Consider the following 16793-nt stretch of genomic DNA (forward strand, 5'->3'; position numbering starts at 1 on the left):
CCCCGCGCTGTGCCCGCCCCGCCTCGGGCGGCCGCGGGGCTCTGCGGGTGTTACTGAATGTGGAATAGAACAATATTAACTTAAATCGGGTTTTCGGTGTGGGATCTGTGTACGTTTTCAAGCTTAATCAGGAAGAAAGGGAGACCTAGTCAGTGCAACAGGCAACAGCCAGCATTTCCTCGCCAGACATCCGGGAACCGAAAAGCTTTAAGGCTGCCATAAATTAAGATGTTGATTTATGTCTGTATGTACATTGCTAACTTGGCAAAACACTCAGAGCCCGCGTATCCCGTAGCTGAACTCTGTTCATTATAATACTAAAAATCACGCCCACAAGGGAAAGAGAACCCGGCCCAGGTAAAGACCCTTCCCCTGAGGGTGTGTGGAAATTAGCTGGGGTTATGTAACTTGTTTGGAAATTACTAACCAAGCATAAACAGACCTGGACAGTTACTAATCCTGAATTTCTGTGTATAAATAATGGCTCATAAAGCCTGGTGGGGTGCGCTTGATTTGTGGAATACCACCGAGTACCCAGGCTGGCACAACTATGAAATAAATAATCAGTGTCTCTCTCTCGGGTGTTTAATTATTGGCTTGTTGCACACCAGGTAAGGAATTTGATTTTGTGGGTAGCATGGGTGTCTGTCTACTGGTGTCTCGGGCCTTGCAGGTGACTTTTGTGGGTGAGATGGGAGAGGACAGAGGTGGGGTGTGCCAGGAGCTCTTCAGCATTGCAGCCAGAACCCTCTGCCAGCCCAGTGCCAGCACCTTCTGTCACTTCCCCTCCGGCCTCGTGTGGTTCCCCAAACAGGTAAGGCAGCCCTGCAGGGGTGGATGGGGGCCTCAGCCATGGGAAAAAGCAGTCATGGCTTTCTGGTGTGTTTGTTCCTAACCAGGCCTCAAGCTGTGAGGATGAGGGCACTTTCCTCTTGATTGGGACACTGTGTGGAATGGCCCTGTTTAACCAGTGCATGGTGCCCTTCCCCTTCCCCAGGGCACTCTACAAAAAGCTGCTGGACCTGGCCCCCACCCTGGAGGACCTTGAGGATCTTCTGCCAACCGTGGGCCGGTATGAGCCAGGCATGGCCCAAGCTTCAGCTGGGTCTCTTGCCTTGACCATGCACAGGGAGGTCCCAGAGGCTGAATTTGGGGCACCCGTGGCATCAACGTTTGCCATTGTGAAGCTGCGAGAAGCCACAGATTTTCAAGGAGGTCCTTGTTCAGGGCATGGATGGTGCTCTCAGAGGCTGGCAATGCCAAAACAAAAAGCCAAGCCTCATGGCTTAAGTCCACACTGTGAATATATAATTCAAAACACTTTGGGCTGTAGTTTAAACTTGAAAGGACTAATGACCCAATTATTAATGTTGGGGGTTACTTCTGATATACTAATTATCAATTTTCGCAATATTGCCTTGCACAAGTACAGTATTATGAAATGCTGCAGTTGTGCCAATTCTGAGAACCCTTGTGCAGAGTTTCCATACACTGGGAGAGGCAATATCAGGCAGACATAGAGGGAGAGGTGCTGCTGCCACCAACATAATCCTTCTAGACCCCCGAAGGCCACTCTTCCAGGCAAGTGATATAAACAGTCAAGAAGAAGACAACCCATCCCATACGCCAGTGACTGTATTGAGGTGCTAAATTCACTGATGTTCCTCAGTGAGTTGGAACACAAGGTTGCCTGCAATACTTGGAGAGGTGCTGCACCCCAAAACAACTCTCCCAGATCATCCCATGGTTCCACACTTAACTCCTCACTAGATGATATCTGGAAGTGGGGCTGTGGTCCCAAGCCCAGTTGTCACTGAACTTTGTGTAAAGTTATCCACACAGGGCATGGGGATGGACGTGCCTGGAAACTTTTTTTTACTGGAGGCATTTGTTCTCAGCTTATGTCAGCAGCATGATGAAATTTCAGGGCCATATATCATGGTTCTGTGTGAGTGTAGGTGTTGTGTGCATGTATTTAAATACTGCTTTTCAAAGGATGTTTTTTAGCAGAATTTGAAAGTGCACTGAATGGTCATGTTTCTTCTCTCTTTAATCCCTTTTGTGTTTGGACAGGAGTCTTTGGAGAATTTTGAATGAAGAAAGTGATAGCTTGGACTTGGACTTCACGGTAAGACATCCCACACAGGTACTCAGGCAAGACGGTGTTCCAGTGCAATTGATACAACTTGTCTGTAAACTCAAACTAGTGAGAGTGCCATGTCAGGCCCTTCAGGAAGAATGAGAGATGTAGCACATACATATCTGTCACATACAGATATAGCAACCAATGTTTTAATTTATTTGCATAGATAATGGAAGGAGGAGATTCCACGGATGTTGTTGAACTTAAAGAAAATGGTGCCAACATTCCTGTCACTAAGGATAACAGGTCAGTTTTATTTTTTTATTTCTTGATCTGGTTGTTTTGCTACAAATGTATGAAATAACATGTCTGTACCCATCCCCATATATTATTAGAAAATATTGACTTCTGTACAGTGCCATTGGTCTTGGTCCAATAGGTTGCACACTTTCAGTTCCTGCTGTACTTGCTGCACATGTGCCAAACACTGGCAGTTTGTGCAAGCAGTGGATGACATGGGGATCCTTAGATATCCTGGTATCTGCATATACAGATACCTGGCATTAACAGGAAAATTCCTAACAAATGTTAAAAATAACCTTGAACAGTATTTTCAGAAGATTTGTCTGGGAAACCCAGCTATAAGGTACACTTCTGTAAGGGTTATTGTTAGAGCAAAATGTTTCCTGCTTAGTTACCTATATAGAATGTATCTTGTACATAAAGGAGAAGGAGCAATCTATCAATAAGGTTTTGTGTCAATATTAATCTCAGCACAGAGGAGAGAAATTTTGTATCCTGAATTATGCAGATGACATGAGGACCCATACGGATCCATGAAAGGGCTATTTAAGAAGCTTGAAGTACAGCATTTACATTGATTGTACAAGTACATTGTCACTGCACAAATTCCCCATCTGAAGTAGAGAGAAGAGTGAAACTATTGATTAGCAGCTGTGCAAATATTTATTTTGATTTCAGGGAAATTCTTGGGCATTCAATAGGAGTTCGGTCTGCTAGGTTCCATCTTTTATAATAATCAGGTGTCTCATAGGATTTCATTGGAGCATTCACATGAAGTACAAGGAGTATTACCAAAATGAATCCATTCTGGCCAGCATTCTCTTTTATTTTTGAAGATGCTCCCAGCTTATTCAGTGAATAACTAATTGCCAGTGACTGGTCTCAGTGAAGAATGAGTCTGTACAACACAGAAGGTCATATGGAATAAATTATAAAGTTCTCCATAATTCTCCTTTTAGAAAAGCACCACCAATTCTTGTTTGGTATCTGTTGCAGGAAAGAATATATTGATTTGTATGTGAATTATATATTCAATAAATCAGTACAGAAGCCATTTGAGGACTTTATGCAAGGGTTCTTAAGAGGCTGCCCAGCTAGAAATTGGAAGATGTTTTTCCCTGAAGAGCTGCAGGTTCTTCTCCAGGGACACACAACATTTGACTGGCATCTGCTGGAAAAGGTATTGTATAAAAGCACAGTGTCCTTCTGCTCTATGTGCTATGCATAAACTACTCCTGACCCATTCCTTCACTGAGTGCATAACAGATGGACAGAAGCTCAAGGAACTTTCTCTTTTTGATTTGTGTTGACGTTCTAATCTTATCTACATCAGCTACAAGAATAAAGGGGAATAAGTATGAAGCCATAACTCAGGGATTGTCATATGAATCCTTGAAAAACAAATGAACAAGCAGATTCCAGAGGTTAAGGGGATTTGAATATCTATGAGCAGGATTATAAAATTTATCAGATAAAATGTTGCTTTAAATATAAATGGAAATACTGAGGATTAACTGGCCTGTTTTATTTTTGTCTCTTTGGAAGAATGCAATGTACAGACGGTACAAGAAGTCAGATCAAACTATCAGGAAGTTTTGGACTGTGTTTCACAAGCTACCAGAAGAAAAAAAGAAAATGTTCCTTGGTAATAAATCAGGCATTTTAAACTTTGCATAGCCCTTTTCTTTCCCCCACAAGACATATTCTAGATGGTTGTACATAAAAACTACTATAATATAGTTCCAAACTGTAGCCTTTCAACATGTTCGCCCCTGCTGCTGCCACATTTTCTAGAGAAAATCACAAAAAAGTAACATAAGGAGTTGCACAGGGACAGCTCTGACCCTCCTCACATCCTTTGAGGTTTGCCTGAGTGCATCAGACCACCTGAAGCTTGCAGTTACTTTATCCCTTACTTTTGTGGTTGTGTTGCTGGTCAGAGGCTGCAGTTTGTGTGAGTACACTGTGTTGATGTAAGCCGTTTACCTTTCTCAAAGGGTTGCAGAAGCTAGGTCATCCTTTTTAAAGGTAGAACGTCAGACCTAGCCTGGCCTTTCTCATCCACAAAGTCTATAATATAAAGTAGAAGAAGGCTTGTAATTACTATGAATTCGTGAGAGACTTTCATCTGTATTCAGGTGTAAATTCAACAAAGCATAATACTTAGCTTAGGAAAATAACCATATGTTGATACTTATTTCCCTTCATGATTTTCATTAACATTATTATTTTAATTTGTTTTTTATTTTGCTGACTTGTTCTTGTTTTTCTTTTTTTTTTTCAATCCTTCAGCTTTTTTGTCAGGATCTGATCGAATCACTGGATATGGACTGAAATGTTTTAGATTTTGGATTGAAGATCCTCAAGTAGAAAATCCAGATGAGGTCTCTCCCTCTGCCAGTACTTGCTACCTCATTTTGTTCCTCCCTAGATACAGCAGTAAAAAAATACTCAAAGCAAAATTGCTTTTTGCCATAGAGCATAATGAAGGTTTTGGCCTTGCTTAACTCTGGGTTAGAAGCACTTTAAAGCAAAAATAAGAAAAGGAGCCTTCGTTCACTTGTCATGTTTTCTCTTAATAACTCCAGTTTACTGTTTTCTACCCTGCCTTATTTTTACTGCACTTCATAAATACCTGAGTGTGTGTATTTGCAGAGATTTTATATTGCTTATAAAATTAAGCTTTGACCAGATACCTCATAGTTAGATTGTAAAGTTAGGAAAGAAGAATCCTGTTTGGCACTTCTCTGTTTTTCAGAGAAGCAAGCTGATAACCAAACATATTTACACAGTCTGGTTTTGTTAGGACAGTGAGCTCCCAGCAGCAGGGATTCTGTGATTTGTGCATTTATGCATTATCAGGCACACAACCAGGATGTGTTAAGCATTCACCCTTGCAAGGCAAAGCTGGGGTAAGGTTTTCATCTGTGTTACTTAAGGTTTCCCTTGGGGAGCAACTAACACATTTAATGAGACTGAATTTAAGGAGCAGTCTGTGCTCACCTGGTCATGGTCTGTGATTTATTTGAGAGAAATTATGAGGAGTATTTGATCATTCCTAGACTTTTTCAAAAGCCGTATTAATGAATTATAATAATATTTTCTTTGTTGTTTAGTGTGATAACTGATATTTTTCATGTTTCTTTCTATCTTCTAAGGAGATGTTTCACAATTAAATAGTAAAATCTTAGGCTTGCAGAACAGCACTGTCTACAGAGACCTGTGGACATGAGGCTGGCAGGGCTTCTGGAATCTCATTGTCAAAACAGTGCAGAGAACTGGCAGGATATTAACAGTGTCAGGCAGGATGTGTGTTTTCTGTGTATTTTGCTATGTGGGAGAGGGAGAGAGAAACAACAGTCATTTTTCAGCAGTCTTCTCTTTGGTTAAATCTGTCAGGTGACATCCATATGTAAAGAATACTTCCACTGTCTTAAATTAAATGATGATGGATTAAATTTTCACCCCTGTAGCTGTGTTCTTCCTTCTTCATGTGTCTGTCTACATAGATAAGCGTAGCAGGCAGTGTGTCTGTGTTCTGTCCTCCTTGGAAGGGGCGGGGGGGCTGCTCACAAGTGGAGTCAAAGGCTGATGTGTGTTTCAAAGAGGTACATTGTATATGCTGAACAAGTCACTCTTTCCTGTGTGATGCAGGATGACATTGTTACCTACTTAAAAAAAGCAAACCAAAATAAAAGAAAAAAAAAGAAAAAAAGAGAAAAGCTTCCTTTTAAGTTACAGTATAGTAATTAGTTAAAAAAAAAAATAAATTCAAGCACTCACCACAAGCACCAGGGCAGTACAGGAAAGCAGATGGCATGGGAGTGTTGACGGGAAGAAGGGAAATCTGACTTCCGAGGATAGCAGCTCCCAGCAGAGGGAGCGAGGGGACGTGGCCTGCTCAGACCTAACCCCTGTCCCCCTCACTCCCCTGGAACAAACAGGACATTGCAGGGATGCTTACATCCTCTGAGAAAGGCACCACCACTCTGCTATATTTTTGTGGGAAAAGGAAACTGGCAGAAACCCAAATTGTTGCCCACATCTCATGTCCAGCTGATGCTGTCCCACCACCACAGATCTCTGTTTTGGCAGCTTAGCCTGCTGTTCTTCAGCAGCCTGCTCCTGGCTGTTGTTTCCCTTTTTATGGTTTTCTAAGTCTCTGGAAGGACTTGGAGATCCAGAGTGATCTCCTGTGCTGTGCAAGTGCACAAAAGATGTATTTCCTTTGGAATTCAAAATAACCCATTCGAGATTAAATGATAATAGGTTTATTTAGGGCCTGGAGGTATTTCCTTCTCATCATGTATGATGTAACATCACATGGGAGATTAAAGCCCAGAGTCACTTTCAAGGCTATTTTTAATTTGTCCTCAAATAATCCCTGCTTATATATATATATATATATATATATGTGTGTGTGTGTGTGTGTGTGTGTGTGTGTATTACATAAAGACTTTCAGAGTAGTGCACTCCTCTCTGATTTTCTGAAATTAATTTAGACACTGGGTTTTTTCTACATTTTCTCATGCAGTGCCTGTTATAAAACATGCAGGAGAATATAACATGGGTGAGGATCACATTCAGCTGTGAGTTCAAAAGGCTTCACACAGGCAGCAAAAGTATATTGAACCTGCAGTAGGAATTTTTTTAGGCCACTCATCTGAGCTGAGCATCACCTGCAGACAAGTCCAAGAGCAGCCTTGAAAGTTCTCCTGGAAGCTGAAATGCAACCAGTTAAAAATTGGTTTCAAGAAGAGACTCCTGGTTCCCTCACACAAATTCCAGGCTTTGCTCCATCATTTTCTTTTTGTTTGTTTGTTTGGTTGGTTTTTTGGTGGGTTTTGTTGTTTTGGTTTTTTTTTTTTTTGTTTGTTTCTTTGTGTGTGTGTGTACCTTCCCCTCCTCGACTGTGCAATCAGAAACAGAGGAAACCAAGTGTAAAGGGAAACGTTCTATTTTGCAAAGGTCTCCAGATGACAAAAAAAAACCAAAACAGAAACAAAAACAAACACAGAAAAGTATGTTTTCCTCTATCTTTCTTCTATCTATCTATCTATCTATCTATCTATCTATCTATCTATCTATCTATCTATCTATCTATCTATCTATCTAATCTCCTCTATGCTGTCAGTTATTCTGGAAGCTGCTTGTAACACTGGTTAAACCAGAGATGTTACATCACAGGTGTAATTTTACACTGCAGTAGCTCTTTATTCTAAACATGCACAATGCATGCAAATACAGGTAACTTTTTTTACCTGATCTGTCACACATTTTCTGCTAAATGCACAAACACTGTGAATTGCCAGAGATGTAGCGTAAGGGCCACAAATACTTGTGGGCACTGGACTTACCTTAGGGACTCCTTCCCCCCATCCTGAGCCCTTGCAAACACATGCCTGAGGTTTGCTTCAAATATTGACTGTCGTTTTGGTGGTCTGAATGGGATCCAGCTTGTGATTTGCTCTTGTGGAGCACAGTCTTTTTCTAATAGATGGCACTAAAACCAGAAAATCAGTACTTGGGAGTTACATAATTGCTTGCTCATTGGCCTCTTTTCTTTTTTTTGGTTTTTTTTTCCCCTCTCTCTCAACTGAGACTTTGACAACAAACCTTTTTTTGAGGTTGGAACTTCGTATAAAATTTGAGTTCCTAAACAAATGACCCTGCCAGGCATTATAAGTGCATATTATATTATTGGATTTTGCAGATATATATTGAATGTTATATGTATAAGGTTAGAAAATTTTGTTGTATTAATATAGTTTCTTTCATTTCTGTTATTGATGAAACTTAGAAATAGTGGTATAATACATATATATGTTAGGCTATAACGTGATATTAAAGCACAAACTACTTTTTGTTTATATAACCCAGAGACTGAAAAGATAGTCAGAGACACCCCCCCCACACACATTTTTAAGATTATATTGTCCTCCAAGAGCTCCAAGACAAGTATTTATTGCATCCTCATCGGAGGATACAAAACCCAATGGCGCCAAAAATATTGATCTATTGGAAAGGGGGCAAGGTAAAAACTAAACAAAGGAACATTAAAAAAAAACCCTTAAGAAGAATGTATGAATACGTATGAGAATTTATGGATATGTAGTAGGGTTCTGTTGTTAAGGGACAATCCTTTGTTAGTAAGGTGTGCTCTTTTGGCTGAATGCAGAGACACCCGGCCGTACCTGTACACTTTATTTTTATCTCCTGATTGTCTTTCTGTTAAACTTTTAAATTCTATAAAAAATATGTGAACCTCGTTTTTCACACAGGTGACCAGAGGCCACATAAAATGAAGAAGAAACAGATTAGCGGAAAGAAACTATTATTATTAGTAAGTGACATTTCGTGCTTAACGCGTTTTCAAACACTGGAAAGCTGCCTTTCCCTTGAGACCTTCATTTAGAACAGCCTAAATCCTGGAATGCGCTTAACTTCGCCCCTCGGTTTCTGCCGTGTTTAGCGCGGCTACTGATCCGCCAGGCTGTGGCTCCGCAGCCCGGCGGGCGGTGCCCGGCTCTCCCCAGCGCTCCGCCCGGGGCCCGGCTCCCGCGGCATTCCCGCGGCATTCCCGCGCTGCCGGGAAGGCCAGGCCCCCCCCGAGCCCACGGCGTGCCCTGCCCGCGGGGAAAGGAGATTCCCGGCCCTCCCCGCGCCCGCCGGGGCCGGGCCCGCCCTGCGCATTGGCCGCGCCGCGCGTCACTCCCGGCGGCGGCAGCGGCGGGGCCGGGACTTCCTCGGCGCCGCGGCGGCAGCGGCGGGGCTGGCGGCGGTGAGTGCCGGGGAGGGACGGCTTAGCCCCGCCGTGGGGCTGCTGCCGGTGCCGCTACCGAGCCCGTGCCTGGCGGAGCCCCCGCCGCCTTCCCCGGGGCGGGACGCGCGTCCCCGGCCCGGGGCGGGGTGCCCGGGGCGGCCACGGGGCTGCGGCAGGAGGCGCTCGGCGGCGCCGCTGCTGCTGCAGCATCACCTGGCTGCGGGGAGGGCACGGGGCTGCCGGCGCTCCGGGCTCGCTGTGTGCCTGCCGGGAAGCGCTCGTCTGGGCGTGGGAAGCAGCCGCAAGAAGCCCGGGGTGTCCGGGGTGAAGGCAGGGAGGGCGCGGTGTTTTTACTGGGATTGCAAAATGGAGGTGATGGCGGGGGGGGGGAAGGGTTGTCATATTTGATTTTGGGTATCTATTTTTATATGTTTTGTGTGGGGGCATCTCCATCTGAGGGCATGCGGCTGTGCAGTGAAAACACTCTGCTCCTGCTTTATTTAACTCATTTGCTGGTACACCTTGTATTCTCTTGCTCTCTAACCTGGTTTACATTGGACATTGAGTTGGACTGAAACGGAGGCAAAAAGAAGAAGAAAGTGGGCTTGGAGGCTTAGTGGCAGAAAGAGGCAGTAAATTCCGTCATTGTTGAGCAATGCTAGTAGAAGAAACACATTTGTTATCTGAAATCTCACAAACAAGAGGGAAGGAAAAAACTTGTTTATTCATGCACTGCCAGTTGGCAGATCTCTTTGTTTAGAGAGCACTGAGCCTTGTGTGTCGATTGTTGCAATTGCGATATTTACTTAGGTGACTTTCCCAGAAAGGGTGCAGAGTGGAAATGGCTTTAGAATATGTTTGTGTGATTTTTGAGGAGAGACTGTGCGTGGCATGAGAGCTTTTAAAAAGAGAGAGGAAAAGAAAAAGAAAAAAGACAAAATACATCCTGTCATGATCATACATGCAGCGTTATTTTTTTACCAAACCACCGGGGCTGCTTTTTTCACCAAAGGACATATACTTTGTATGTCAGCAGAACCTTATTATAGCAGAGGGTGGGTCTTCCACCCACAATAGATTTCCTCAAAATATTCCTCACAGTGTGAGGCTTTCCTAGCTCTAGCTAGGAAATTATTCCTGGAATGTCAGGATCTGAGGATGTGGTGTTATATCTTTCCCCCTCTTTTTCATACGTGGGGAAGCTCTGCAAATGACTGGCTTTACTGCATTGCATCTGTTCTTATCTCTGAAACACGAATACCAAGCTGGCTGTGTTGGGATTTCTGAAGAACAGGAATAGGTAATGTGGTTGGGTACTGCAGTTCTTGTGCTTTTGCAAATCCGATTTTTAAATGGAACTCTGAACTTTAATCCCTAACTGATGCACTTAAGAAAAGCCTCTCCCCTAAGGCTTTGCCCTCTGAAGATAAAAATTCCGCTTTTTTTAAGGTATATTGAGCTGGGCACTAGGAATATTAATCCCTCATATAAAATTTCAGATAAGTGAATATAAATCAGATATTTAACATATACATGAATATGTGCAGGCACATGTCTGTTAGTGCTTGCCTACACTAGAAACTTTTTATGTAATTGTTTTAGCATGAGAAAGGTAGTAGAGGTAGTTTGCAGTGGCACACGCAACATTACTTCCTCTGCTACTGTCAAAGAAGACTAACTGCCTTAACCAGATTGGAAACAGAGTGTGAAATAGTCATTTAAAGTCTTGTTGTTTCAGAACACAGCTCCTACTTGAACATATAATGTATTAAGACCTCCAGCATTTTTTTTTTGTAGGGGGAGGAAAAAATAAACCAGTCTTAAAGTCGTGGTTTTAAAAATGTCTTCAATGTAAGTAAATTCACCAGGCCATTTGAAATATTTAGCTGTGCCTGTACACTCTGTACACAGGCTGTGTTTTTTTTGCTTTGCTCTCCACTGGAAAGTTTTGGTCTGCTTCCGTGAAACTGAACTGCACAGAGATTTATTTGCAAAATGTTTGGAAGATGGGGGTGGAAGTCGATGGAGATTATTTAAAAAAACCAAACAAACAACTTGTGAAAACCAGGTTTTCTATGTCTGATATAGGGATTGTTAAATATGAGGAGCTTCAGAAAATATGGCCTCTAGCATGAGTGGAGGGTTGTACTCTGAAATATCACCCTAGTGTTTATATGGATTACTGGGAGTTTGAACTCCTGTTTCAAGTAGTATCTTAGTTGGAGGAAATCTCTTACCAATCATATCATATCCCCTTGCCCATTAGCAGCAAATTATTGTGTGGAATATGAACACAAGGAAAGTAATTAATGTATTTTTAGCATTTTTAAAAGAAATTAGCACTAGGGAAGATGACTGTAGTCTGTAGGGAGCAGATGTTGAGGTACCCTTTTAAGAGGTATCCCAAATTAATATTTAGCTCATGTGGTACAATGTCACTGTAGTTCAAGTCATATACTGGTGACATTTTTTCAGCTCAGAGGCAGTATCTATTTATCTTAGCAGGGAACGTGATTCTTGGATCTTCAGGATGGCTGCTTATGTCTTTGTAACATGCAGTTCCCCAGGCTGAGAGAAACAGCAGTCCCAGATTTCTACCATTCCAGTGTTAGTTTTGAAATGATTCCCTGCCACCTTCAGGGTATTGCTCATGCATTTTTAGTTTGGGTTTTTTTGGTGGTGTGATAGAACATGAAGTTCGCTCTAAATGTAGCTGTTTAAAGCACATGCACACACTTCAATTTTCTTGTGTCCCACGGCATTCCTATTCTTAGGGTAGCCAGCATAGAGGGTATCTTCCATCAGGCATTAGGGCAGCCACATAGAGAGTGTACATCATGACTGATTTAACCAGGCAGAGCCTTGTAATCTGCTTTTTCCTCTTCGTGCTTTGGAGCTGGCCAGTGACAAGCGCGTGTGGGTGTGAATGAGTTAAATTATGCTATAGAGGAAGAAGGGCCGCTAGAGATAAGCGGGGTCCTGCATTACTTTAAAGCACCTAATAAGAGATCCTAAACAGTTTGTGGTAGGAAATTGCACCACTGATGAAGTACTAACTGGAAAATCCAATCCTCTCCCTTCCCCTTCCAGCTCAGTCGTGCCTCAGTGGAAGTGACCTCAGCTGACAGGCGAAGGGTAAGAGATGAGCACCCGTTGATTAGGGCTAAGGTTAGGAAAGACTTTATTGCTAATACCTAGAGCTTGAATTAGCACTGGGTTTTGGAAACAAACCGAATGTGTGTGTTTCCTGTCTGCTCAGAGTGGGAGAAGGAATCTTTGGCGCTTCAGGGGTTACCTTTTGCTTTTCTGTCTTGTGCTATGTTAGTAAATACTGCTGCTGCAAATTGCCTTAACTTAAAACTTGGCATGGTGTGTCCTAAGACTTAATGTCTCAGATCTTTCATTTAATTTTGTAATCTTCTTTCTCCTTCCTGTTAAAAAAAAAAAAAAAAAAAAAAAAAGAAGAGAGCTTTAGCTAGTTTCTAGTTCAATCAGAGGAGTTCTCAATGTCTTATTAGTATAGCATGCTTAACAAATAACCCAAACCTATTGAGATTAGGAGTGACAAAGGGGTATTACTAAAATCTTATGCATGCTTCCTATGGAATGCTGTTTTCTTCCCCCAGCTTTTATGCATTAGCATCCTGTTGTCTTTATTGAGTTCAAGCCAAGTAATTCCTTGGACCTTTTATATTGCTTTATTTTTTTCCCTTCCCACGTTACCCCACTCTTAAATCCCTGACTTTCACTGAGCACAGCACAGAAGATAACACCTGACTGCTGGCAAGTTGCATCAACGTGACCTGTCCGTTGCTGTCAGGGCCAAGCTGTCAATGTGCTGCTCCACGTGAACTGCTGCTTCTTGTGTAATTCTTGCTGCATTTCAGGGCTGTGTGTGTGTTCAGTGTGTGGCTCAAGTTCAGTGTGTGTGGGGGCATGCACAAATTTGGGTTGCACGACTGTGTTCAATTGAGCAAAGTATTCCTTAATCTCTGTTCCTCAGAAACAACAAATTTCTCCACTGACCAGTACACTACAAATACCTGTGTCATTCTGTTCAGGGCTAATCTAACCACCTTGGAGGTAATTCTTAAAGATTTACTTAGAAATGGTCTCAAATATGGCACTCTAAAAGTTCAGATTTGGGCCTGTTAGTCTTAAAAGCATTACATTTGGTTTGGGGCATTGTTTGATATTTGGGTTTTGAAGCAGAGTAATTTTGCAGTGTAAAAGCTCAGTCTCCTGGGTTTCAGAACATTTCTACTGCCTTGCAGATGGAGATGGCCAAGGTATGAAGGTGCTGATTCAGTACCACAGCTGAGCTGTCTTGATTACTCTTTGTCTGTGTAATGGTTTACTGACAGTTCACAAACCTGACAGTCACGCAGGAAATGCTTTTTTCTGGTTGTTTCCACTTCCTGCTGTGAGCAGCTGGATCTCTGTAGGATCATTTGTGGCGTACTTGCTTCATTCACACTCATTCCTCTGTCTCCCTTGCCCAGGAAGGATACATGACTTGCTGAAAAGAGAGAAAATGCTATGCTGGGGCTACTCGTCTTATGGACAACCTGGGATAGGTAGCAACCTCCAGGTCATCATTCCTGAACCACAGGTGTATGGGTTCATCCACGATAGAAATGTCAAGGAGGTGGCGTGTGGAGGAAACCACTCTGTGTTCCTGTTGGAAGATGGAGAGGTGTATACCTGTGGCTTGAACACCAAAGGTCAACTGGGGCATGACTGTGAAGGAAGCAAGCCAGGTAAGTCTGCTTTTTATATGCACTTCAAACTGTCTTGAGGCTGGTGGGCCGAGAACATTATGGGAGCTGCTTTGTGCTGATTGCTGTAGGGCTGGAGCAGCCAGCAGAGCTGATAATCGTGTCACAAAACACAGCAGTGATGCTGAATAACACTGGCTGGCTCTGGAAAGCTAAAGCTGAGCAGCATGGGTGAAGAGACAGGTCTGCTCACTTTGCCTGGGAAATGCATCAAAACAGAGGCGAGCACAGATGGTCTCGGGGCAGATTTTGTTATTTGGCATTATGTTGTCTCTTTATAAAACGAGGAGAAGCCCATGAGTCACAAGTGTCTTCTGCTTTGTCTTTCCAATTGCACTGCATTGTTATGCCCACTCTTATTCAGCTGTTGCTGGGAATTTTCTCACACCTAAGAGTACAAGTGTATCTGTGTTGAGTAGAGTTGTGGAGAGCAAACTTGTGTTTGGCCAAGAGGGTTTGTGAGTTTTGTTTGCCCCTTTCAGAATCCCTCGTTGACTTGTGTCTTCACTCCTTCATGCTTTCTTAATCTGAAAGAAGATCACTTTAGTGTTGTGTTCCCCAGACTCACGTGCATCTTATCATTGTGTTCCTGTGGACAAGAACTCATGAGTGCTGAGCCACAGGCAGCTACTGCCTCTCCTTCCCAGGGTGAAGGAGTGGTTTAATTGTAAGTTATTCTTGGAAGAAACCCTGAAGCCTTTCTTCTGGACTCTTGAATGTTGGCCTTCCAGTTTATCTTGCATTAACTTCTTGGTTTTGGCATGTGATAAAGATACAGCTATTTCTGTTTCCATAATATAAAAGTCCTGTGCTGTGAGTAATTAATTCCTCAAACTGCAGGTTACCCTCTGTAGGGCTTGGGTCTTCTCTGGTGTAACCTCTTATTGCATGGCAGAAAGAGGAGGTGTCTGCAAGATTGCCAAGATAGCCACAGTTCCCCGTGCAGTATGTTCAAGCCTGACCTGACTGACCTTGCTGTGCTCCTTTCCTCTGTCAGTGTCTTTTGTCTCTTCCTCTCAGAATGAGTTGGCAGCTGTTGGATGATGTGGTGCTGGATTAGAGGAGTTGACCTTGAATCTTCCCTCTCTTGCTTTTCTTACAAGTAGTTTCTAAACAATTAGTGAAAGAGATTGGGAATAGCAGGAGTGCTGAAGTGTCCTCTCTGTGCAAGTCTTCTGAGGACTTGTAAATTTAAGCCGTGGAATATGTGAGATGCTTGGTAAAAGGAAGCTAATCCTAGTGAATATTCAGCTTAAACTTCTGAGGATACTTAATCCTGCAAATCACCCAGCTAACTCAAGACTAGTGAGGAGGCCCCAGGAATTCAGTACTGTTTTGAGTGCTGCAAAGATACTCTGAAGAACATCCTCGGGCTACGCTGCTGTTTTACCCATAAAATTAAGCAAGCATAAGCTGATGATGAAAATGGAGTATTGATAGCAAGTAGATCAGAGCTGGAAATGGACTTAATAAATCCTGAATGCTGAAGTGTAGACCTCTCTCAGCTATGTAATCCTGCTCAGCTAGATCTGTAGAAGAGGGCCATTCTGAGATTTTGAAACAGAAATTAAAGGTTCCTTGTGTTTGATCCCAAGTGCCCTTCTTCTACTCCTTAAATTAGCGTCTGTCACCAAGATGTGAAACCAAGTCCCAGTTATCCTACATGTTTACATTTTTCTGAAAAAGATTCTGCAGCACTGCTCTCTGAGGAGCCGGTGGCCATCCCAGAGAAATGGTGTTTCAACACAGCATTACTGGCTGTGGCTGCAATGGGATTTCTGCTGGCTGGAGCAGGTGGCAGGGATGTGCTGTAAAGCAAGGAACAGCTGCTCTTTTTAGCTTACAGTGAACAGTCACAGCAGCCTTTATGGTAAGAGTAAAGTGGGGGAGAGCCCCATCACACACTCCTCTGTGCTTTGTCATGCAACACTGGGAACTGAATTTCTTAGTTTTCATTTGCAAATGGGAACAAGAAGAATCAAGCCTTCCTCTTTCACCCCCACTTCCTCTGCATGGAATACAGACAACCTTGCACCTTCTGTGTAGAAAGGCCTGTTGAAGATGATCTTTTCCATTTCCCATTGTTGTGGGCCCATGAACAAAGCTGTGCCTGATAGGTGATGGAGATCCATGTGTGCAACACAGGGTCCTGAGTTGTTGGAAATGATAGAGACGACTGTCAGGAACAGTCTGTGGTAGAGAATGGGAGAAATGCCAGGAACTGTGAGTCCTGGAGCTGCATCTCTCCAGCTCTGCTGGACAGGGCAGTGTGGGCTGAAGTCCCTTGGTTTCCCTGCCCTGTGGCTTGATCTTGCCAAGCCTGTGAGGGCAGCTAGAAGTGGGTGACCTCTGCCCAGCTCTGGAAGTGAGCTCCGTCTCCTGATATAGGAGGCTGTGTCACAATACTGATTGTCCCTTTCAGGAAGCCCCTGGGGAGCCTTCTCTGGACTTCAGAAATGCTTACCAGGGCTTTACAGAGTGCCTTGGTTGTGTTTGAGAATAACATGGAGACACGAAAATGTGCAAGGGGTTTTGAACCTTGTGAAGGCTGTATTGACTTCCTAGGGGTGGAGCGATCCCCTTCCTGCTGCCTGGGTCTTCCCTAACAGGAGACTCCCTTTTATTTCTCACTATCCAGTTTTGCTTCTCATTCATGCTGCTCATGAAAATGTCAAACAGTGGCACAGGATCGGTTCCTTAGTTCCTCGTAGAGGAGCCCTTTGGAGGGCACCTTTTGAAATGAAAGAAAACGTGTTAATTAAGAGCTGTGTTTATGGTCACATCTGCTGACCTTGTGGATATAGTGTGGAGAGGGGGATAGCAGCTGGCAAAGTGATTCTTATGCCTCTCCTCTACAGGGAACAGA

General features: G+C 43.2%; 2 protein-coding genes across 9 annotated transcripts in view; both read left to right on the forward strand.

Moving 5' to 3' along the window:
- The window catches only part of LOC107203466 (probable E3 ubiquitin-protein ligase HERC4), a 20761-nt gene extending 14911 nt beyond the window's left edge, over window positions 1-5850 (forward strand). For all 3 annotated transcript variants that reach the window (XM_033513622.1, XM_015625633.2, XM_019006455.2), the window contains 7 exons: window positions 674-814; window positions 900-1072; window positions 2074-2128; window positions 2310-2389; window positions 3383-3566; window positions 3932-4031; window positions 4679-5850. In XM_033513622.1, coding sequence (XP_033369513.1) covers window positions 674-814; window positions 900-1072; window positions 2074-2128; window positions 2310-2389; window positions 3383-3566; window positions 3932-4031; window positions 4679-4893 — 948 coding nt within the window. In that variant the 3' untranslated portion in view covers window positions 4894-5850. The remainder of the gene's footprint in view (window positions 1-673; window positions 815-899; window positions 1073-2073; window positions 2129-2309; window positions 2390-3382; window positions 3567-3931; window positions 4032-4678) is intronic.
- Window positions 5851-9130: 3280 nt separating this feature from the next.
- Window positions 9131-16793, forward strand: part of HERC3 (HECT and RLD domain containing E3 ubiquitin protein ligase 3) — a 44925-nt gene continuing 37262 nt past the window's right edge. Inside the window, exons 1-3 of one of the 6 annotated variants that reach the window (XM_015623907.3) lie at window positions 9150-9167; window positions 12240-12284; window positions 13652-13909. In XM_015623907.3, the coding sequence (XP_015479393.1) occupies window positions 13684-13909 (226 nt within the window). In that variant the 5' untranslated portion in view covers window positions 9150-9167; window positions 12240-12284; window positions 13652-13683. Of the gene's footprint in view, window positions 9168-9577; window positions 12285-13651; window positions 13910-16793 lie in introns of those variants that run through there. The other 5 variants (XM_015623910.3, XR_004496896.1, XR_004496895.1 and 2 more) reach the window with 5 other exon arrangements.

Source organism: Parus major, chromosome 4, assembly GCF_001522545.3.
Source record: "Parus major isolate Abel chromosome 4, Parus_major1.1, whole genome shotgun sequence".
Lineage (NCBI taxonomy): Eukaryota > Metazoa > Chordata > Aves > Passeriformes > Paridae > Parus > Parus major.